The 21,866-nt window shown below is 40.9% G+C and overlaps 1 protein-coding gene across 6 annotated transcripts in view; it reads left to right on the top strand.

Moving 5' to 3' along the window:
* The window catches only part of trip12 (thyroid hormone receptor interactor 12), a 39,788-nt gene extending 18,205 nt beyond the window's left edge, over positions 1 to 21,583 (top strand). For all 6 annotated transcript variants that reach the window (XM_081715929.1, XM_027026373.3, XM_027026377.3 and 3 more), the window contains 31 exons: positions 38 to 130; positions 414 to 575; positions 1,149 to 1,217; positions 1,323 to 1,488; positions 6,181 to 6,298; positions 6,517 to 6,673; positions 6,824 to 6,977; positions 7,123 to 7,351; positions 8,796 to 8,914; positions 9,250 to 9,454; positions 9,607 to 9,707; positions 9,899 to 10,073; positions 10,209 to 10,350; positions 14,495 to 14,686; positions 14,829 to 14,980; positions 15,099 to 15,256; positions 15,340 to 15,413; positions 15,572 to 15,771; positions 16,255 to 16,382; positions 16,532 to 16,683; positions 16,848 to 16,990; positions 17,116 to 17,272; positions 17,431 to 17,529; positions 17,763 to 17,877; positions 18,014 to 18,168; positions 18,484 to 18,648; positions 18,787 to 18,951; positions 19,113 to 19,226; positions 19,434 to 19,528; positions 19,665 to 19,768; positions 19,920 to 21,583. In XM_081715929.1, the coding sequence (XP_081572055.1) occupies positions 38 to 130; positions 414 to 575; positions 1,149 to 1,217; positions 1,323 to 1,488; positions 6,181 to 6,298; positions 6,517 to 6,673; positions 6,824 to 6,977; positions 7,123 to 7,351; positions 8,796 to 8,914; positions 9,250 to 9,454; positions 9,607 to 9,707; positions 9,899 to 10,073; positions 10,209 to 10,350; positions 14,495 to 14,686; positions 14,829 to 14,980; positions 15,099 to 15,256; positions 15,340 to 15,413; positions 15,572 to 15,771; positions 16,255 to 16,382; positions 16,532 to 16,683; positions 16,848 to 16,990; positions 17,116 to 17,272; positions 17,431 to 17,529; positions 17,763 to 17,877; positions 18,014 to 18,168; positions 18,484 to 18,648; positions 18,787 to 18,951; positions 19,113 to 19,226; positions 19,434 to 19,528; positions 19,665 to 19,768; positions 19,920 to 20,116 (4,455 nt within the window). In that variant the 3' untranslated portion in view covers positions 20,117 to 21,583. The remainder of the gene's footprint in view (positions 1 to 37; positions 131 to 413; positions 576 to 1,148; positions 1,218 to 1,322; positions 1,489 to 6,180; positions 6,299 to 6,516; positions 6,674 to 6,823; positions 6,978 to 7,122; positions 7,352 to 8,795; positions 8,915 to 9,249; positions 9,455 to 9,606; positions 9,708 to 9,898; positions 10,074 to 10,208; positions 10,351 to 14,494; positions 14,687 to 14,828; positions 14,981 to 15,098; positions 15,257 to 15,339; positions 15,414 to 15,571; positions 15,772 to 16,254; positions 16,383 to 16,531; positions 16,684 to 16,847; positions 16,991 to 17,115; positions 17,273 to 17,430; positions 17,530 to 17,762; positions 17,878 to 18,013; positions 18,169 to 18,483; positions 18,649 to 18,786; positions 18,952 to 19,112; positions 19,227 to 19,433; positions 19,529 to 19,664; positions 19,769 to 19,919) is intronic.
* Positions 21,584 to 21,866: the final 283 nt, after the last annotated feature.

Here is a 21,866-nt window from a genome sequence, read left to right as displayed (position 1 = left end):
AGTTAAATGCATGTTTCAACTCTTACTCTGCTAACAGCTTCAGGTTATCCAGTTTATTGATGTGGCAGAACAAGCTCTGACTGCCCTGGAAATGTTGTCACGGAGGCACAGCAAGGCAATCCTGCAGGCTGTGAGTACAGAACACACTACTACTCAGCTTTAGTCTGCGAACTAGACATGTGTGCAGGCATGTGTGTAGGAATTAAACAATATGAAGGTAGTCAAAAGTACCCCACACACACTCCACTGATGAAGCATTTGTATTAGCCACTAATTTACACTAATATACAGAGTTTAATTGTAGTTGGAGGGACCATTCGTGGATCCTGTCCCTTCAAACCTGTTCAGGGTCAGGTGGATGTTGCAGTTTGATTACCCATGTGCCTGAACTTGATTTACCCCTTCCTCTGTAGGGTGGACTTGCCGATTGCTTGTTGTACCTGGAGTTTTTCAGCATTAATGCCCAGAGAAACGCCTTGGCCATAGCTGCTAACTGCTGTCAGAGTATCACCCCGGATGAGTTCCACTTTGTGGCTGACTCTCTCCCTCTGCTCACGCAGAGGCTCACCCACCAGGTCAGAGCTCCAACCCCTCACACTCGACTCACAGGACCTTAGGATGATTCTTAAATGGCACCTTCGCGTCTCTTAAATTGAGAGCCACTACAGTGTGATCCCTACATCTTGTGTCCAGTCCTTTGAGCACATCTGTGATTGAAACATTAATGTAATTTACACTACACCTGCTTGTTCAGGTGTGGTGGTGGTGATGTTTTTGTTTTTTTGGGAGGGGGTTGTTTTTTTGTGGTAGATGAATAAAAATTGTAAATTTAATATGAAATTTTTTTTTTTTGGTTGGTTGTGTGTTAAATTTGGCCTTGCTTGGTGCATTTGTTTTTTTTGGGTTTTTTTTTCATTGTGAAAGTGAATCAGACTGCATGTTGTCTAATTGATAAAAGGATTTATGTAGTTTTATGTACATTAAATGCATGTTGCATTGATCTTATTAGTGATTTTGTTTTCTCGCTCGTTTTTTCACGATGACTCCCTATTCTGCTGTGGCCCTCGGTTGAGAATAACTTTTTTACTTTCTTTAACTGTCTTGTGATAGTTTATTGTTGGCTCCCTTTCTTCTCCTTTCTCCTGTAGGATAAGAAATCTGTGGAAAGCACATGTCTCTGTTTTGCTAGGCTGGTAGACAACTTTCAGCATGAAGAGGTGAGATATGAAGACACATGCGTGCTGAGTGTGAGATTAGCCTTAGTCTCAACTAAAGTACAGGTACAAGGTTAGTGTGTTGACTTCATCTTTTGTCTGGTGTAGAACCTTCTGCAGCAGGTGGCATCACGGGACCTGCTAACCAACATCCAGCAGCTGTTGGTGGTTACACCCCCTGTGCTCAGCTCTGGAATGTTCATCATGGTTGTGCGCATGTTCTCACTGATGTGCTCCAACTGTCCCACCCTGGCCGTGCAGCTAATGAAGCAGAGTGAGTCTCTTGCTCGCCTGCTTTCTCACTGTGTAATTGTCACACTCTCACTCACTTCACTGTGCAGCTGTTGAAGCAGTGTAAAGGCTGAATTATACATGTACGAAGATTTGCGCATCCACAAACGTGTGGTTGTGATAGGCAGACATTGCATAACATGAACGTATGCATTGGGGGCAGAATCCAATTAAGAATGTATTAATGAGCAACGTAGAAAGTCTGGCGCCCAGTAGTGTCCCCATATGAACTGAAGGAAAATGGTGGAAAAAATAAAGAAAGAAGTGCTTGAACTTTCTCTGCTCCTGGCCTGGGGTCCCCACTCTTGGCCTTAATTTTATTAATCTTCACCTAAGGTTTGTCTTTTCTGTTTCTAAGATTTTATACTGATTTCATCATTCTTGTACAATTTTAAGGGCTTGTCATATAAATGTGTGTAACATCATACCTTTTCTGCAGACAAATCTTTAAACTGCTCTGTGCTGTTTTTCTGCTACTTTGGGTCGGGTATCACTTGGGTCTTGTGAGCAGCCACCAACTACCGGATATCCAATTGGCATTGATGCACAGATTTAGATTTTGGTTTTGGAGGTGTGCATGGCAGGGCATATGCCAACCACTTTGTGCCATTCCAATTCATGTCCCCCTTCTCTGCAATGGGATGCAGATACATTTAATTGGATCTTCGCAAAAGTATAAATCAGCCATAAGCCACGCATGGACACACACCTCACCATGCAGTTGTTAAAGCAGAGTAGGCCAATATGCTTTTTCTTAAGCACTTGTGCACGCATACATAATCTAAACACATCTCTAACTGTGCGCATCTGAGCCTAGAACAAGCCCTGTTGTGCTGAGACACAAACTTATAGTGGTGTTATATTACACTAGTGGGTATTTATCCTGAGAATCTGCCTCTCGTTTAGCCATCATTTTCAGATTTCAGGAGCAGGGAGACTTTTTTTTTTTTTTTTAATATAAAGATGAAGGAGGAGTTGTCCTGCAGATACTGTTTAGAGGGCTTTAGCATTTTTAGGGTCAGCTATAGGGCCACATTATAATAGTCAAATAAATGCAGTTGCACATCAGCATGAATTTGTGTAAACTCTTCCTTAGCTGGTAATCTATGATTCGGTTACCATCTGAGGACTAGGAGGCACCTAAGAGAAATTTCAGAGTTGGCTGTTGGGTAAGGTGCAACATTGTGTCTGTGTGTGTGTGTGTGTGTGTGTGTGTGTGTGTGTGTGTGTGTGTGTGTGTGTGTCTGTGTGTGTGTGTTCTCCTCTGAGCACAGTAAGTCCGGCATTTTTGTTGGTCTGTTTTAGCCAGACCATGTAGTTGGTGCATTTTTGCTGGTTGCCCCATTGTTCAAATATGCATGCACAAGGAATCTAGCTAACCATCTTTCAGTTTAGCAGACTTCTAATTTGTAAGCAGTGAGTGATAACAGAGATATTTGGTAATTTTTTAATACACTACATCTGCAGATACACTGTACATTGACCTTGCGCTCAGGAAAAATAAAGAACGATGGTAGTAACCAATTTCTTTATTTATTTATTTTTGCTGGGAAGAAAGTCACTTTTGTCATTTTGAAATGATTGCAGAGATGGGATGCATGTTGGCTAAAGTTGTCATTTAATTTGGGTGTGTATCTTAAAACCCCTAAGTGCACCTCCAGTTTTAAGATAATTTTTGAATAATTTGTAACTGTTCACTAGTTATTTGAAATTGTACATATAGTACAATAATCATTCAGGATTCTAATTAAGATACAGATATTCAAAATGGACACTTTGGCCAAGACATTCATTCACATCTAGGATTATTTAGGTTCCAATCGAGCTCATCTAATACGGAAGAAAATTTCCAAAAACAAAAGCACCTTCTATTTTTGTGGTTTATAATGTGTGTTTGGATGCTGGAGATTCATTTTCAGGCATGACACTGATGAGTCAGGAAATGTAGAGCTTGTCAAATAAAGTGAACAATTTTGAGCAGATACATGAAATTACTCAATAACTACACAATTTTCCACTAGGTGTCCTAGACATTTTCAAAGTGCCCCAAAACCTTCATTATAACTATATTATAGCTTAGTTGGTAGAGTAAACAATTTAGCTTCATTGCTGTTAGGCTAAAAGGTTATGCTGGGGGAAATGCTGTAAATGCTGCAATATCGTGAAGAAATGGTATGCTTTCTTATTTATACTTACTATTTGTAGCAGGATTACAGGTTTTTCTGCCATTGAATGGAAACATCCAGTTATCCACATCTATTCAAGAACACTGCTACATGAGTAACGTCCATTTTGTGGTAATTAAAGGCTTGCGTGTAATGTGTTAGGATACGAAGGAAAGGAATGCGTGTTTTTGTACAAAGACCTAATAAGCAAGCAATTGATGAACTTTGCTAACATTCCATATACTTTTAAAATGTCACGAAGTTGCTTTGATGGTAAATGAAAATCTGAAGTTATCTTATACCGGAAGCATGTTTTAAAAGGCCATTTAGAAGGACAGGCATGATTGTTGTGGAAATTTACCAAAAGAACACACTATTCAGTGTGGGATTTCTGGTGAACGGTTGCATGTAGACAGCTGAAAGTCTGTAAACAGGTACTTGTATTAGACCTAAGAAATTTTATGTTGATAGCTGTACAGTATTAGAATATTCGATTTTATCAAGCTAGAGGGTGCAGGTGCAGAAGGAGGTTAACTTTTAAAAGAAGGGGTGTGAGGTGGTACTGTTACATAAATGTGTAGCTATGTAAATATTGAATGTTCTTACATCAACCATGTTGTCATTTTCTAATATTACTGTGTTTTGGCTTAGTCATCTAACATTTTTATTTCATTGTATTTAAAATTGTAAGTGAGCAGTGAATGATGCATATATATCAGCTGCTTTTCTCAAGTTGCTAGCATACACATTATTTACTGGAAGTTGCAGAGACCAGAGGCAAGTTTAGCACAATAGTGTAGTGAATGCATTACTCCAAGTTGATGATGAATGGATGTGTGGATGCATTAGTGCATCTGTAGCCATGTGTTGGCCCATATTTATATTGACCATTATGCTGTTTACTTGGCTAGCTATAGGCATAAGTGCATGTACTAAGCTTAACTTGCTAGTTTGAAATCTAGCCACATTTCGGTCTAAATAACGTTAATTGGCAAACGTTGAGAGATACCTGGGACATTAGTGGCCACACTAGTCATATTGTTCAAAAGATGTTGTGCATTAATTGAAAGTTTGGTTAAAGTAGGCTTGCTTACTTTGCTTATTCATTTATTTGTTCAATTATAATAACAACCTTTATCTGAAATGTTAACTACTGTATTTTCTTGTTATCTGTATGCACTGATAGAAGCAACCAGGGAATATCTGTGAGCATAAATGATCTGCTCAAACACTTCTTGTTATCTATGATTAGTATATCCATGATTAGTAATTTGTGCTAGTACAGGTTGAAATGCCATTACTGCCCTTGCTATGAAGTGTTCCGTGGGATAAAGCTTTGTTTTCTGACTTTATGTAGGGCCATGAAATTAATATGGCACTTTGGTGTGCTTTGAAAGTGTTTGTCTATCTATTAGATGAAGATAACACAAGTAAACGCACAATGCAGTTTTTAAATGAAGGTTGTGATTAAGGGGGGAAGAAAATTCCAAACGTCCATGACCCTGTGTGAAAAAGTGATGACCTCCCCCCCCCCATTAAAACATAAATTAACTGTGGTTTATCACAGCTTTGGAAAGCTGAGTTCAATTTCTGTAGCCACCTCCAGGCCTGATTACTGCCACACCTGTTCTCAGTCAAGAAATCACTTAAATAGGACCTGCCTGACAAAGTGAAGTAGACCAAAAGATCGTCAAAAGTTAGATGGCATGCTGCTATCCAAAGAAATTCTGGAACAAATGAGATACAAAGTAATTGAGATCTCATCAGGCTGGAAAAGCCATTACTAAAGCTTTGGGACTCCAGCGAACCACAGTGAGAGCCATTATCCACAAATAGCGATAACATGGAGCAGTGGTGACTGTTCCCAGGAGTGGCCGGTGGACCAAAATCCAATGTGGCCAAATTACAACAATTCTGCAAAGATGAGTGGGCCAAAATTCTTCCACAGCGCGGTAAAAGACTAATTGCCATTTATCGCAAATGCTTGATTGCATTTGTTGCTGCTAAGGGTGGCCCAACCAGTTATTAGATTTGGGGGGCAATCACTTTTTCACACAGGGCCATGTAGGTTTGGATTTTTTTCCCCATAACAATAAAAAGCTTAATTTAAAAACTGCATTTTGTGTTTACTTGTGTTATATTTGTCTAATATTTAAGTTACTTTGATCTGAAACATTTCAGTGTGACAAACATGCAAAAAAATAAGATATCAGGAACGGTGCAAACACTTTTTCACACCACTGTAGAATAAGTTCTGAACTGAACAAATTAAATGGGGTGTCCCAGGCGGAAATGCTATGTAAACCAAAAAAATCCACAGCTCGTAGTCCCAGCTCCTGTGGTAATGAAAACAATTGGTAAATACACACTTAATAATGAACACATACATGTGGTTTTCATGTAATACATGATGGTAATGTATTCACCATTAAATATTGTTTGCCATGGCACAAACTGCAAGTAAATAGTGCACAATAGGTCAATAATTGTCTTTGTCTGTTTGTACTCAGATATAGCGGAGACTCTGCGCTTTCTGCTGTGTGGGGCATCTAACGGAAGTTGTCAGGAGCAGATTGATCTGGTACCCAGGAGCCCCCAAGAGCTTTATGAGCTCACCTCCCTTATCTGGTTTGCACTTTGTTTCTCTTGCTTTGCAATTGTGGCTCCTACCACACCCTGGCTGTCCTGAGGGGGGAAAAAAAAGAAAAAAAGACAGACAGTCATTAGCTATTTTGGTGCTAACCTCATGTTAAACCACACTGCTAACAAAATCCTGGTGGTGTTATAAAAATCTCTACCTTATTCCATGCTTGCTTGCTCTTTCTCTCTCTGTGCACACGCCTTAGTGAGCTGATGCCATGTCTGCCAAGAGAGGGCATTTTTGCTGTGGATTCCATGCTGAAGAAGGGCAGTGCCCATACTACAGAGGGTGCTGTCTGGCAATGGAGAGACGACAGAGGCCTGTGGCATCCTTACAACCGCATTGACAGCCGTATCATTGAGGTACTTGAAGACCGGAGCATTATATGTGAATTATGAGCGATTCATAATGTGCGCAGATTAGGATGGATCCGGTTTCTGATGGTTAACAATATGACTGTGTCGGTGTTTGTGTGCATGTGTGGTTCTTTTTGTGTGTTTCTGTGCTGTCAGACGGCTCATCAGAATGGCGAAGATGAGATTAGTCTATCAACGCTTGGCCGTGTTTACACCATTGACTTCAACTCTATGCAGCAGATTAATGAGGATACTGGCACCGCCCGTGGCATCCAGAGAAAACCCAACCCACTGGCCAACCCCAGTGCTGGTGAGTGAGAGAAACAGAGACAAGCACGATCTGTGTATCCACATGTTAATTCACACACTTGAGGATTTCAGTAAACACCCTGACATAATATTGTTAGTCTCTCCCTTTATCTTATCTTTTCCTGCTGTGTGTACCTGCCTGTCAGGAGGCCACCTGGAAGTGCGTGGTGAGGATGCACGTGCTCAGCTCATGAAGGAGGACCCAGAGCTGGCGAAGTGTTTTATAAAGACATTGTTTGGTGTGCTCTATGAGGTGTACAGCTCTTCTGCTGGACCTGCAGTCAGACACAAGTGCCTTAGAGCCATCCTGCGAATCATCTACTTTGCTGATGCTGAACTCCTGAAGGATGTACTGCGTAACCATGCTGTCTCCAGGTTAGTCAATGACCACAATGCTGGTGGTGGTGTGGCATGTGTTTCTAGAATGCTTTCTGAACAGTCAATTGGGAATATGTGAGTGCCCTGTTTGACTTTTACAAAATTGGTATAAAGTAACTACCACTATTACTTGGTATATAAAGCAGTGACTATCAAATGTCCATGTTCCACCATAATCCAGTGGAAATTTGGGTGACCTTTTGATGAAATAATGCTAATTTGAAATGGAATGTTTTTACAACAAAGGCAGTTGTGGTTCTGTGCCATGCTTGGCGAGTAATTGGGGGTTAGTATGAAGCAGTGCAGCATCATGGACAAAACAAACACTTTTTAATATTGTGTTCTGACATCTTGCCTTCAGTCATCTGAAATATTTCTTATTTGGAATATTCTGCATGCTCAATTGTGTTGCTGCTGACACAGTGTCAGCAAGCCTGGGCTTAAGAGGGTCATGTCTTAACTCTGAGACATGAGCTTGAATCTTGATGACTGCTAGGACTTTTCTCCTCCAAGCACACTCAGACAAACTACATGGCACAGGCTGGTTTCAAATATCTTGAAGAAAGCATTTGCTTGGTTAATCTCCCTAATTGGCAGGAGCAGTACAGTTGTGACCAAAGGTTTTGAGACTAAAAGCCAAAGTTTTTTGTTGAAGTTTACTGCCTGTTTTTTCTTCTTTTTTTTTTTTCTTTTGTTTTTGTTTGTCAGATGTTTATATGGTATAGAGTACGGTTATTAGCATTTCATACGTTTAACTTTTTACTGGCAAATGCATCCAGTTCAAGCAAAGAATTAATATTTACTGTGTAGAAGCTTTTAAGACCTCTGCAATTTGCCTTGGCATGCTGCATATCAGCTTCTGGGCAAAAGCTTAACTGAATAGCCCATTCTTAACTGAACAGCCCATTCTTACCTAATCAGTGCTTGGAGTGATCAGTTTCTGTGTTTGTGTGTTCACCCTCTTTTTGAGGGTTGACCACAGGTTCTCAAATGGGATTGAGATCTGGGGAGTTTCCTGGCCATGGACCCAACATTTCAATGTTTTGATCATCACTTTTGCCTTGTGACATGCTGTGATGTCATACTGGAAAAAGCATTGTTGTTCACCAAATTGCGATTGTGATTGTGATTAAGTTAATTTTCATGGCAAGGAATAAGTTTGCAATTCATCTGAACACTCTTCACAAGCTAGAGTTAATGCAAATTGCACTGAAGCAGCAAACTTTGTGAAAACCTAATCCTGTGCTAGTCTCAACTTTTGGCCAAGACTATATTGAAACTGGTGATGCCAAACAACAAGGCTGGTAATTGGCATCTTAATAATAAATTAAATACGCTTGTTTTATTTGATTTTATGCCCACACAAAGTATGAATATGGTGTATGGCAGTGTTGAATGAATCGTTCTGCGGCATTGCTGAACACGTGTGTTCTGTCCATAGCCACATTGCGTCCATGCTGTCCAGCCAGGACATGAAGATCGTTGTGGGCTCTCTGCAGATGGCTGAAATCCTTATGCAGAAACTGCCTGATGTGTTCAATGTGTATTTCAGAAGAGAAGGTAAATGGGAAAACATTTACACTTGCGGCAACGTGTGCACAAATGGACATTTCTCCACAAGATGACAGCCTCTCTAACTAAATGTGTTCAATTAAAACAAACAAAGAAGAACTTATTGGAGTCATTTAAAGAGTGTGATATGAGCACTGCATCCTTTTAATGATTAAAGCCCTTAATCTTCATCTTTGTTTATTTGCTGAAAGTAATTCTTTAAAATAATCCTCACTAGACCTCATGATAACATGCTACACAACTCCAAAAATTATTTTTCACACTTGTGTGTCTGTCTGTCTGTCTGTCTGTCTGTCTGTCTCTTTGTTTGGTAATTTGTTCAGGTGTAATGCACCAGGTGAAGAACTTGGCAGAGTCTGAGACGTTCCTCACAAGCCCACCTAAAGCTTGCACAAGTGGCACAACCAGTCTGTGCACCACCACTATCACCGCTGCAACCACGACAGCTGCCTCAAGTGTCACACAAGACTTGGGTTCGCCCAGCTTTCAACACAGCATGGACGACTCACTGGACCTTAGCCCACAGGGGTACAGATACATGCGCACACAGAGAGAGTGCTCCTAGCAAGCAATCAAGTAGCAATAACATGAATTGTTCTTTTGGTTTGTGTAAGCAAAGTTTATATTTTAGCATAAATAAAATACTGGGGTGGGTGTTTGTGGGTGTGTGCACCTGTCAGTCGGCTGAGTGATGTTTTGAAGAGGAAACGGCTGCCCAAGAGAGGACCCCGCCGTCCCAAATACTCTCCTCCCAGAGATGATGACAAAGTAGACAATCAGGGTAAGTTATGTCTCACTGACTTTTTACATAGCATGGTAAGTCTCATCACACATGCAGAATGCCTGTTTATGCTGTCTCTATGGTAATTTGTGATCATTGCTTTGATATTAACTTGCACATTTGTTTAGTTTGAATGAATAATTTTAGCATTCTTAAAACAAGAATTTGACTGTGACCCCACACACCCTCAGCTAAGAGTCCGACAACTACCCCATCTCCCAAGTCCTCCTTCCTGGCTAGTCTGAATCCCAAAACCTGGGGGAAGCTGGGAACACAAACCAACAGCGCCACCTCAGAGCCTTCTCGCACAGCTGGGGTCAGCGGCCTTGCCCGCACCGCACCTAAAGATTCCATCTCTAATAACAGGTATGGTCACACAGTTCTTGTTTCTTGCAGTTCTCTAGCAAGTTTGTTTAGATGAGTGCTCTGTGTAGGGCTTTGACCCTGTTTCACCTTATGCTGTGCTTGTGTGCCCCCCTGTCTACTCTCTTCTTACGACAGGGATAAGATTAAAGTGTGGATAAAGGAGCAGGCCAGTAAATTTGTGGAGCACTATTTTAACTCTGAAAATATTGATGGCAGCAACCCTGCACTGAATGTACTGCAGAGACTCTGTACTGCAACAGAACAGCTCCACCTGCAGGTAAATGCTCACATTGTGATCAGAACTACTCATAAATGCGTTATACATACATAGTGTGTATGTGGGATAAAAATGAATGAGAATCCAGTTTATTTCTCAAGTACATTTAAAAACAGCCAAAGCTGACCAAATTGCTGTGCAAAAATACAATATGATTAAATAATATAAATTAATAGCAGGATAAAATTTAACCAAACAACCAAAACTGAGAAATAGAAACCATAAAATGCCATACCAAAGCTATATAAATCAACAATTGAATATGGGACGTTCTTAAATCAGCCATACTCATAAACCAAGGAAAAAGGTTGAGCGTTGAAGCTAGATTTAAATTTTGCGATAGAAGGAGCCTTCATCTTAGTTGGTAGATCATTCCACAAATTTGGATTACTATCCGAAAATGTAGTCTCCCTTGAGTTTTGATCAAGATCTCAGAACTGTAAGCAGTAATTTGCTTGAGAACCTAAGGGAGCTGCTAGAAGTGTATGGGCAGAGCAACTTGCAGATATACTGTGGTGCCAGGCCATGCAATGCCATAAAAATAAACAACAAAATCTTAAAATCAGTTCTTCTGTTTACTAATGGAAATTAACTATCCTTGTACCGGTTAGGAGTGTGGCAGCAACATTTTGGACAAGTTGCAACTCTGCTAATGAGTATGGACTAATACCTTTTATACAAGGAATTGCACTAATCCAGGCATATCTCCAAATCATGGGATGATAGAATAGTCTTCATCTTGGTGGTTCCACTTAACTGATAAATACCACAGCACCTATTTGCCTGTCATTTTAGAGAGGAGTCAAAAATGATGCCAAGATTCTTTGAGTGTTAGGAAAAATAGACCTTAAGATCACATCAATATTATGTATCTTCTCTGCCATTCCAAATACATAATATTGATGTGATCTTAAGGTCTATTTTCAATAGTCATAATTTTAGTTCTTAATTACAAGCTGAAAGTTATCTCCAGCAAGTCCCCAAAAGACTTTACTCCCCAACTGAACTGAAGATGTATAATTTTTAAGATATGAAGAAAACCAGACCAATGCCTTCCCTTGAAAACCCACACCAAGGTTCAGACATTTTCAAAAGAATAGCATGGTCTGCTGTATCAAAAGGAGCAGTGAGATCAAGCATAATCAAAATAGCGCATTTACCAGAGTCAAGTGAAAGCAATAAATCATTAGATAATTTCAGAAGAGCTGATTGTGCCATGATGGGCCCTAAAACCTGACTGAATATTGCCCAAAACATTATTTTCATGTAAAAAAAATATATATATGTATTTTAAGAAAAATATGCTTTTTCCAATATTTTCGATAAAATCAGTGGTTTAGAAATTGGCCTACATAATTATTCAGGACTGTCTGGTCCAGATTAGGATTTTTAATATGCAGATACATCATAGAATGTTTTGCACTTGAACAATACAACTGGCATGACTATTTTATGCTGGTCAAAACACTAGGTACAACTATCCTATACTTCTTTAAGAACATATGAAGGGACAATTATCGCAAGATTTCATATGGGTTACAATGCAAGTTGGATATAACAGACACAGGGTTGAATTCAAGAAAGTGGAGCATGAGTGAACTTCAGGAGGATCATAGGTTGACAGTACAGCAAATCTAATGGCCTCAACTTTATCAGTAAAAAATGATTGAATTTCTCACTTTTCAGGGATCATATCAAAATGGGAAACAACAACAGGTTTTAAAACTGAATTTATAGTACTAAAGAGGACTTTGGGGTTGTGAGAACTTATTAATCACACTCGAAAAATATATATTTCTTTCATAAGAAATCTGTAGCTGGTAGGACTTGAATTATGCGAAAGGTGTTGAAATGCAGAATTATACACAATTATCAGATATACATATGTCCTGTGCCTTCATTTTACACATTGGGAAAACTTGATTTAAAATTACTAAATCAAGAGTATGTTCGTTTGAGTAGGACCAGATATAATCTCCGTAAAGTTAAAAGAAACAATTAATTGATGGCATTCAGTAACCATTGACTTCGAGGGACAACATGTGGATATTATATCCTCTAAAACCAGCAGATAATCAGTACTAGGCACAAGCATAGAGAGAGGGGCTGAAATTTCCCTGGACAAAATCCCCATTAGCATTCGGTAGTAATGTAAGTCTAGGAAGCTCAATTTGAAGTACTTGAGCGCTAAATACATTTCTACTTGTGTATGTGTCTTTTAAAGACATCCTGAAAAACCTTTGCCAGTCCACCATCCCTAATAATAGATAGCCTTGGAAAAGTAAAAAATCTAAAATTAGGAGAACATAAATTCAGAAATATGGTTTGAACACCTATAAAATAAAATATAGATGATGACTATAATAATTGTCATTATTGACTGTTTTATTTGCAGTTGATCTCTCATGAATTAATGTTTAAATAGTATATAGAATGTTAGTAAAGTTCTTTAATTCCTTGCTCACGTCTTTTGTTCAAAAATGTGTTCCTTTCCTTCGTAACCTAACACAAAATATGCATGCCTTTAGTTAGCACAAAATGCATGTTAGTCATGTAGCAGTGTTCCTGAATAGAAAACCAAAACCCTCCTCTGTTAGATTTCGTGGTTACTATTGGGCTATAAAGAGCTATTTTCTTTCAGTGATGCTCATTCATACCTATGAGTACCAAGGTGTTGGGGTGGAAGGGGAAAGTGGGCTATCCAGTTACTTCATAAGTGTTATCCAGGTGCAATCGGTGTGATTGACAACTGTTTTGACACAAACAGGATGCTTAGACAAAAATGTAGACACCTCACTTATGGAGTGTGGGAGGGCAGTGTGCACATCAAAACATTGCATGTGCTTTTTAACCAGAGAAAGTGTAGTACATGCATGTCACGCTGTTTGGCGAAACTGATGCAGTCATGGATATTTTTTTGTGATTATTTTGATGAGCTATACTTTTGGACATCATGGAAAGGAAGAAGCTTATTTTAACTGAAGTTTGTAGAGTTGTTTGGGTGCAGTTATGAGCTAGAAGCTCAGACACGGTTCAGTGTTTATTACAGTTTGAATCCTGAATGTTCATTGTGGGGAGGGGATCATACTACCAGAAGGTAATAACAACTACCAGTACCTTGGAAACCCACAGGCAAATGGGAATCATGAAGAGGCCACAAGGAAAGTAGTTACAGCCAGATACCTCCAAAAAGTGAGGCATGTCCTGAGAAGTCATCTGAATGGGAAGAATAAGATCTGGGTTATCAACACCTATGCTCTGCCAGTCGTCAGATACCTCTCTGGTATAAGTTGGCCTAAGGAGGAGAGGGAAGCAACTGGGCAGACCATACCAGGCTGGATCCCAGATGCAGGCTGTACAAAGATGCATCCTGCTATTCTGGGCAAGATGTTAGCAGGCAGGGCTGACATAGTGTACAGAAATATCTGTGCTTAGTATGGGCTTGAAGTTCCAAGGTCTAAGTGGGACATGCCTCCAAAGGTAAGACTCCCAGATAGGCAGACAAGATGGTAATGGCTAACCATCCGGACATAGTCATGGTGGATACACAGCAGAAGAGGGACATGGTGATGGATGTGGCAATCCAGATCGCTCCGGAACATCATCAGGAAAAAGGAACACGCGGAGCTCGAGAAACACCAAGGACTGAAGGAAGAGCTAGAAAAGATGTGGAGGGTGGTTCCCATGGTACTCGGAGGCAACTGTGGTTCCTGTGGTAATCGGAGCACTAGGGGTGACCCCCCCCCCCCCCCCCCCCCCAAAACAGAGTGGCTCCAACAGATCCCAGGAACAACATTTGCGATCTCTGTCCAGTAACGTGCAGTCCTGAGGACAGCTAAGAGTCCTACATAGTATATCAAGCTTCCAGGTCTTTGGTAGATGACAGGAGCTTGAAGGAAAAAGACCACCAGGACATATATGTACACCAGTGGTAGCTCAGTGGTTAAAGTACTCGGCACTCGACTTGTAATTGGAAGGTTGCCAGTTCAAGCCCCACCACCAGCAAGTTGCCACTGTTGAGATCTTGATTGTGGCCCTTAACCCTCAATTGCTCAAGTTTTATTCAGTCAGAATTGTATGTTACTTTGTATAAAGGCATCAGATAAATGTCAATGTAAATATATGTGCTTTCTTGTATTTTTAGGTTGACAGAGGTGTGGAGTGTCTGGTGGAGATCTGCAGTATCGTGTCTGAATCAGATGTGTCATCATTTGAGATCCAGCACAGTGGCTTGGTGAAGCAGATGCTGCACTATCTGACCTGCTGCAGTGAGCGAGATGCTGTCAGTAGAGATGAGCGAATCAAGAGGTTTCTGCACGTCTTCTATGGCTGCCCTGTGAGTACCAGTGCCACCTGGTGGCCTCAATGTCATCCATTTCTGTACCATGGCTTTCATGCCTTTCACAGGCCAAAGATGGTGTGTGCAGCTCTGTGTGTTTGTTTGTTTGTTTGTAATGAAGGTATGTGTGCGTTTTCAGATGCCAGGGCAGGAGCCCCTCTTTCGGTTGGAACCGACAGAGAATGGACCACTGCTGGCCCTAGTGCACAAGATGAACAACTGCCTGAGCCAGATGGAGCAGTTTCCTGTTAAAGTGCATGACTTCCCTAGTGGGAACGGCAATGGCAGCAGGTAGTGCCTCTGTCCCATTTAATCTCATTGTTTTAGTTGTTTTTCACTATACATCCTCTGCCCAGGCCACTTGACCCTTTAGAATAAAATGTTTGTGCATGTTTGTGGGTTAATTCAGAGGTTCTCAAGCCCTGAAGTTCTTTAACACACATCAGCTGAAGTGCCAGCTGCAGAGACACCCAGACTGCACCAATGTGAAGCAGTGGAAAGGGGGACCTGTTAAAATTGATCCCCTAGCATTGGTACAGGCCATTGAAAGATACCTTGTTGTTAGAGGTATGTATGTTTGTACCCTCACTAATCTAACAGGCATCGTTTCTGAGTTTGATTATGTAAAACTTGGTTTCTTTTCTCTGCAGGGTATGGCCGAATCAGAGAGGAGGATGAAGACAGTGATGATGATGGTTCAGATGATGAAATTGATGAATCACTGGTATGGTTCAATTCTGAACTCAGAAAGGTCTAACGTTTTAGACATCCAGGCCAGCATCAGTTCATCTGACAAAATTCTGTGTTCCAGGGTTGAATAATTGAGTGCTGTGAGAATGTGTTTTAATCCTGCTGACCTTTTGGCTTCTGGCTCTGCTGTAGGCGGCCCAGTTTCTGAACTCAGGCAGTGTACGCCACAGGCTGCAGTTTTATATTGGTGAGCACCTGCTGCCCTACAACATGACCGTGTACCAGGCTGTGCGCCAGTTTAGCCTCCAGCCAGAGGAGGAGAGAGAGAGCACCGATGACGAAACCAACCCACTCGGGCGCGCTGGCATCTGGACCAAAACACACACTATATGGTACTCATTCAAGCGTACACATGTATACACATGGTGAATTAAAAATTTCTAATAGTTCTGGTATTTCCATGTCCACTTTTTAACCTCTTTGCTATTAATTTTTTAGGAATGTTTTTAATTTGAGTTATCAAAATCAGTTAAATGTGTTCAAAATTAGGACAAGCAATTTGGACCTCATTTTAGTAGAAAAACATTTACTTAAGTTATGCATTTAAATACCTCCTGAAATATTTTTATTAATAGTACTTAATTATTTATGTAAAGTAACTAATCATTTTCAGCTTCCTTTGACATTATCGTTGCACATGCAGTTCAATATTAGGTTTTTTAAGGCTTATAACCACAAATGCCAGACTTGAACATTGCTTGGACCCAACTGAGGGTCAATGACTGACAAATCACAAATTATAGATTAGGGTAAAATGGTGGTAATTTTCTTAATTTTCTCTGGGCTGGGGTGTGGTGTGCTTCCATATTCTGCAGGTATAAGCCAGTGAGGGAGGACGAGGATGGCAGTAAGGATGCTGTTGGAGGAAAGAGAGGACGTGCACAAACGGCTCCCACCAAAACTTCCCCACGCAACGCTAAGAAGCAGGATGAATTGTGGCATGGTATGATCAGAACGAACCTGCACTAAACCACTTGCCTGTTTGCACACTACTGATTCAGGCTATGTGTTTCACAGGGAGCATACAGACAGTATGACATTAGTGAAGAATGCTGTCAATTATGATATTGTTTGTGTGAGTGTTGCTTGCAGACGGTGTGTGTCCAAGCGTCACTAACCCATTAGAGGCATACCTCATATCTGAGCCTCCAGAGGGCATCACATTTGATGATCCCTCAATGGAGGTCATCCTGCTGCTGAGGGTTCTACACTCCATTAGCAGATACTGGTTCTACCTCTATGAAGTAAGTGTGTTAAACCCCAACATTCCTGCGTGTTTATATATATATATATATATATATGCGCGCGCGCGCGCACACACACACACGCATGCTTACACTTACTTGCTTGTCTACTTATACTCATCCGTGAGCCAACCCTCCCTTGTGTGTGTGTGTGTGTGTGTCAGAATGCTGTGTGTAAGGAGATTATCCCCACGAGTGAGTTCATCAACAGTAAGCTGACTGCCAAGGCCAACAGGCAGTTGCAGGACCCACTGGTCATCATGACTGGCAATATCCCCACCTGGCTCACTGAACTTGGCAAGACCTGGTACTCTCTGTCTCTCACTGTGTTTGTCTCTGCATATTTGTACATGTATTTACATTTTGATTTGGTTCATGTGATTGCGTTATATTGTTTAGCTTTTTCTCATGAAGGCTCTCTCTTTGTCCTAGTCCTTTCTTCTTCCCATTCGACACACGACAGATGTTGTTCTATGTGACTGCGTTTGACCGAGACCGTGCCATGCAGAGATTACTCGACACAAACCCTGAGATCAACCAGTCAGATTCTCAGGATAGTCGAGTAGCCCCACGCCTGGACAGGAAGAAGGTGTATAGGAAGAAATGTTTGAGTTGCATATATTTAAGTCAATCTTTTAGTTTATTGTAATTATGGCTAAATGCTTTGAATGTAACTGGTTTTGACAGTTTTAACAGCTTTGGTTTATATTCCTCTCTCTTTCTCCCTCCTTCACTCCCTCTCTTTAGCGCACAATAAATCGAGATGAGCTCCTAAAGCAGGCAGAGTCAGTGATGCAAGACTTGGGCAGCTCCAGAGCTATGCTGGAGATTCAGTATGAAAATGAGGTGAATCCATATCTAATTAATGTTTTAATAAAGCTAATGTGATATAAGCTTGCTTTACCCATTAGAAAGTGTCAATACCACTGTATTTCCTCATTTGTGTTCCTTTTGTCATTCAAAGACCCTTATGATGTCCACGATGCCAAAGCCACTGCTGTATTGATATAGATGTGAAATAGTACAGTTAGTTACTATTCGCCCAAAATCTTTATTCCAAACCACACTGTCTTACTCAGGTGGGTACAGGTCTGGGTCCGACACTGGAGTTCTATGCACTGGTGTCTCGGGAGCTGCAGAGAGCTGATCTGGGGCTGTGGAGAGGGGAAGAGGTCACATTGGCCAACCCAAAAGGTTTGAGTACCAAATACTCAAAAATGCCAACACACAAAAATGTCTAGAGTGAATTGTCTTAATTTGGCTCTTCATATTGTGGATTTGAAAATGACATCTCCTCTGTCTGATTTTCTATGTTGCTTCCTGTGTGCAGGCAGCCAGGAAGGCACGAAGTACATGTTCAGTTCTAGAGGGCTGTTTGCTGTGCCGTTTGGCCGCAGCACCAAACCAGCCCACATCGCCAAGATCAAGATGAAGTTCCGCTTTCTTGGCAAATTAATGGCCAAAGCCATCATGGACTTTAGACTGGTATGACTCTTCTACCACTCTCTCCTACACTTAGATATACTGCAGTTCACTACTACTGCCTGGAGCTTATCTTCAGAAGGACTGGTACACTGTTATTACACTGGCATAGTTCTCCCCTAATACTGGAAAAAAAAAAAAAAAAGTTTTTTCTCTTTGTATAAAGCACGCATGCACACAGGCACGCACGCATGCATGCATGCACACACTCCCCCTCCCCCTAGGGGGTGTATGTTAATACAACTGTCCAACAGCTGCCATGTCACTGAGTGTGTGGGCTTGTGGTTTTGACACTGTCTTATGTCTGGGGTACTCTAGCTGGACCTGCCCCTCGGGTTGCCCTTTTATAAATGGATGTTGAGGAATGAGTCATCCTTCAGCTCTCAAGATTTGGTAAACATTGATCCTGGTGTGGCCAAATCCATCCAGCACCTGGAGGATATCATTAGACAGAAGAAGCGACTGGAGCAGGACCAATCCCACGTAAGGCTGGAATGAGCACAGACAGACATCCAACACATACCCTCCCTGATTAACATTCCTGTCTAAGTGAATGTCCACACATTCAGATCTGAATTCTAAAAGACTTTGTCTTTCTTGCTTGCTCTCCCTCACGCACAGACAAGGGAGACCCTGCAGCAGGCCTTGGAGAGTTTGAATATGAATGGTTGCTCAGTGGAAGATCTGGGTCTAGACTTCACACTGCCTGGCTTCCCCAACATTGAGCTGAAGAAAGGTGGGAAGGATGTGCCTGTTACCATCCACAATCTGGAGGAATACCTCAGGGTAAGCCACCCTGTGTTACTCAGCCTACCTGTACACACTGCATACACTGTATACTGCTGCAGCTGTAGACACTACACACAAACTAAACACTACTTGTTTTAGTTGTAGTATATTGTCGCTTATGTGTGTGTATGTGTGCATTTGTATTTCTCTTGGTATAGCTGGTTGTGTACTGGACTATGAATGAAGGTGTATCACGGCAGTTCGAGTCTTTCAGGGAAGGTTTTGAGTCTGTCTTCCCTCTCCACCATCTGCAGTATTTCTACCCTGAGGAGGTAACCTGCTCTTCGCTTCACAGAATCCAGCTCCATCTCTTTATTCCGTTTGTCACCCTCTCTTTCACCACTCTTTCATTGAATTCAATCATATTTATTTTTCCCCAAGAAGCATTTAATAATTGGACTTACATGAATGATAAACGCATGCACATAAACATGATAAATACATTATAAATTCTGATAAATTCTAACAAACTCAATCAGCTGGACCAGCTGTTGTGTGGCAGTAAGTCTGAGGCATGGGATGTAAAAACACTTATGGAATGCTGCAGACCTGACCATGGATACACACATGATAGGTAAGTCATAGTTGTGTCTGTAAGTCAAAGTTGAGATGTCTTTGTATTGTATACTATATCCTTCTATCTGTACAAAAAATATTAACATGTTCATACGTGTGTGTGTGCGCTTACAAATTTTCTTGTATGTGTGTAGTCGGGCAGTGCGGTTTCTGTTTGAGGTGCTGAGCAGCTTTGATGCCGAGCAGCAGAGACTCTTCTTGCAGTTTGTGACTGGGAGCCCCAGGCTGCCGGTTGGAGGTGAGAGACAGCCCTCAACACTCCCCATTGGGTTCTGTGTATTTAGTGTGTAGAACAGCTGTACATAGTTTGATTTCATTGTTCACATGGTTTAGAGTTTGCAGAATTTTGCCACTAAAGATACACTCCTCATCCACTTTACCTGGAACAGGTTTCCGGAGTTTGAACCCTCCATTGACCATTGTACGCAAAACGTTCGAGTCAACAGAGAACCCGGATGATTTCCTGCCGTCAGTCATGACATGTGTGAACTACCTGAAGCTGCCTGACTACTCAAGCATTGAGATCATGCGTGAGAAACTGTTAATGGCAGCAAGGGAGGGCCAGCAGTCTTTCCACCTGTCCTGATCTCACCCTCAACCTCACGTGCGCAAAAATGCCTTCAACCAACCCACCGCAAAACCCACACAGATCATGACGTCCTTCCTTGTTAATTTTTTTATTTTTCTTCTTTTTTTTGGGGGGGGTAAGCACCCGCGTTGCGGCAAAATATGTACTGCCTTGTTTAGGGAAAAGCAGCTTCTAGAAATAAAAGCTGAAGAGACTTGTAATGTTATTTGCTGCCCTCCTCCTTTTCCACTGAAACTGGAAAAAGGCATTGAGACTCCCCAGGATCTCAGAAACAAGACAAAACAAAAAAAAATTACATGTTGATTTAAAGCAGATCTGAAGTATATATATCACTAGCTAAGTAACATTTAAAGAGGAAAAAAAGGTTGGAAGGTTTTAAAATCTGTGTTGTGTGATATTTAAAGATAAAGGGGATGTTTTTCTCTGCAGAGTGGTGAACGACATCACTGTGTGCTTTGGGGGTGGGGTGGGGTGGGGGCAGGGATCATCCAGTTGGCAGCAATCTCTTACAGCTCCAAAGATCATTTGTACAGACCAACATTTGCAAATTTTACTCATTCTACACATTTGATAGAATAGCCGTGTGGCCTCCTGTCAGACTGACCGTACATGTTACACAATCCTTCTGCTTTCTGTTCTGTATTGTACATCCCTAGTTTGTGTTGCAATTTAAATTGGTTTCTCTTTCTTTATTATTTTTTTCTCTCCCCCTCCCCCCTTTTTTTTGTGTGTGTGTTTTCGCGAGCATTTGAAAAATTGTAAGAAAGTTGCAGGTGGTCAAATGCGGGTAGTGATGGAAGTATAGTTTATTATTATTATTATTATTATTAAGTTTTCTTTTTTTATCAAAGTTGAAATGGTTTTCTGGCCAACATTTAAATCTAGAGTGTCTACTCCATGCTAAAAAGTATTCTTGCGTTGGATAGAGTAGACTTTTTTTTGTTATTAGGTGGGTAATGTGCCTGTGCTGGAGACGTGGGCTATTGCAGTGTGCTGCTTAGCTGAAGTAGCTCTGTTCTTATCCCATAATGTAGCTGAGCACAAAAAGGTTAATTTAAAAAAGGGGGGGGAGGGGCTGTTGATGATGACTGGTTGGTCTCATTTTATCGTTTCATGGCCAGATAACATTTCAAAACAACAAAAAAAAATCATTTATGGAATAAAATTTATATGCAGTTTCCTCAACCAGTTCAAGGTGGAATTCTCTGCTTTTGTTTTTTTGTTTTTTTGGTTAGGGCTTTTTTTGTTGTTGGGTTTTTTTTGTTTTTGTTTTTTTGTTTTTTTTTTGTTTTGTTGGGCACTGCTCTGGCTTGGATCAGACCATGGTGTGTGTTGCTGAAGGGGAGTGCTGTTGTACACTCTCCTGACCCCAATGTTCATGTGCTGGTTTCTAAGATCTGCAATAATTTACTGCATCAGGTTCTTGTTTTTACCTGGACATAAATAAAGTAACTGTTTGACTCAGCTTGCATATCTTCTTCCAAATTTAGGAGTGACAATAATGAATAGAGATGAAGTGATATGCTTGGTACAGTCAGAGCCCACTCAAAATGATTTTGATTTATGATAATTAGGTGCTTTAATTAGTAATAGAAGAACTTGCTGTACTAGTGCATCAAGTTGGATTTCTTTTTTTTCCCCCTTATTTTTTGTCTAAAATCTTGATTTTGTTTTTAATACTGTCTTGGTAGGCTTTCATACTTGTTTCCAGCATTGTAAGATCAAACAAGTGAGAGTCATCCTGTAG

This window comes from Electrophorus electricus, chromosome 6 (genome assembly GCF_041902795.1).
Source record: "Electrophorus electricus isolate QZ-2024a chromosome 6, ASM4190279v1, whole genome shotgun sequence".
In the NCBI taxonomy this organism is placed as follows: Eukaryota; Metazoa; Chordata; class Actinopteri; order Gymnotiformes; family Gymnotidae; genus Electrophorus; species Electrophorus electricus.
The sequence above is the reverse complement of the archived record's forward strand: the minus strand, read 5'-3'. Positions and strand labels throughout refer to the sequence as shown.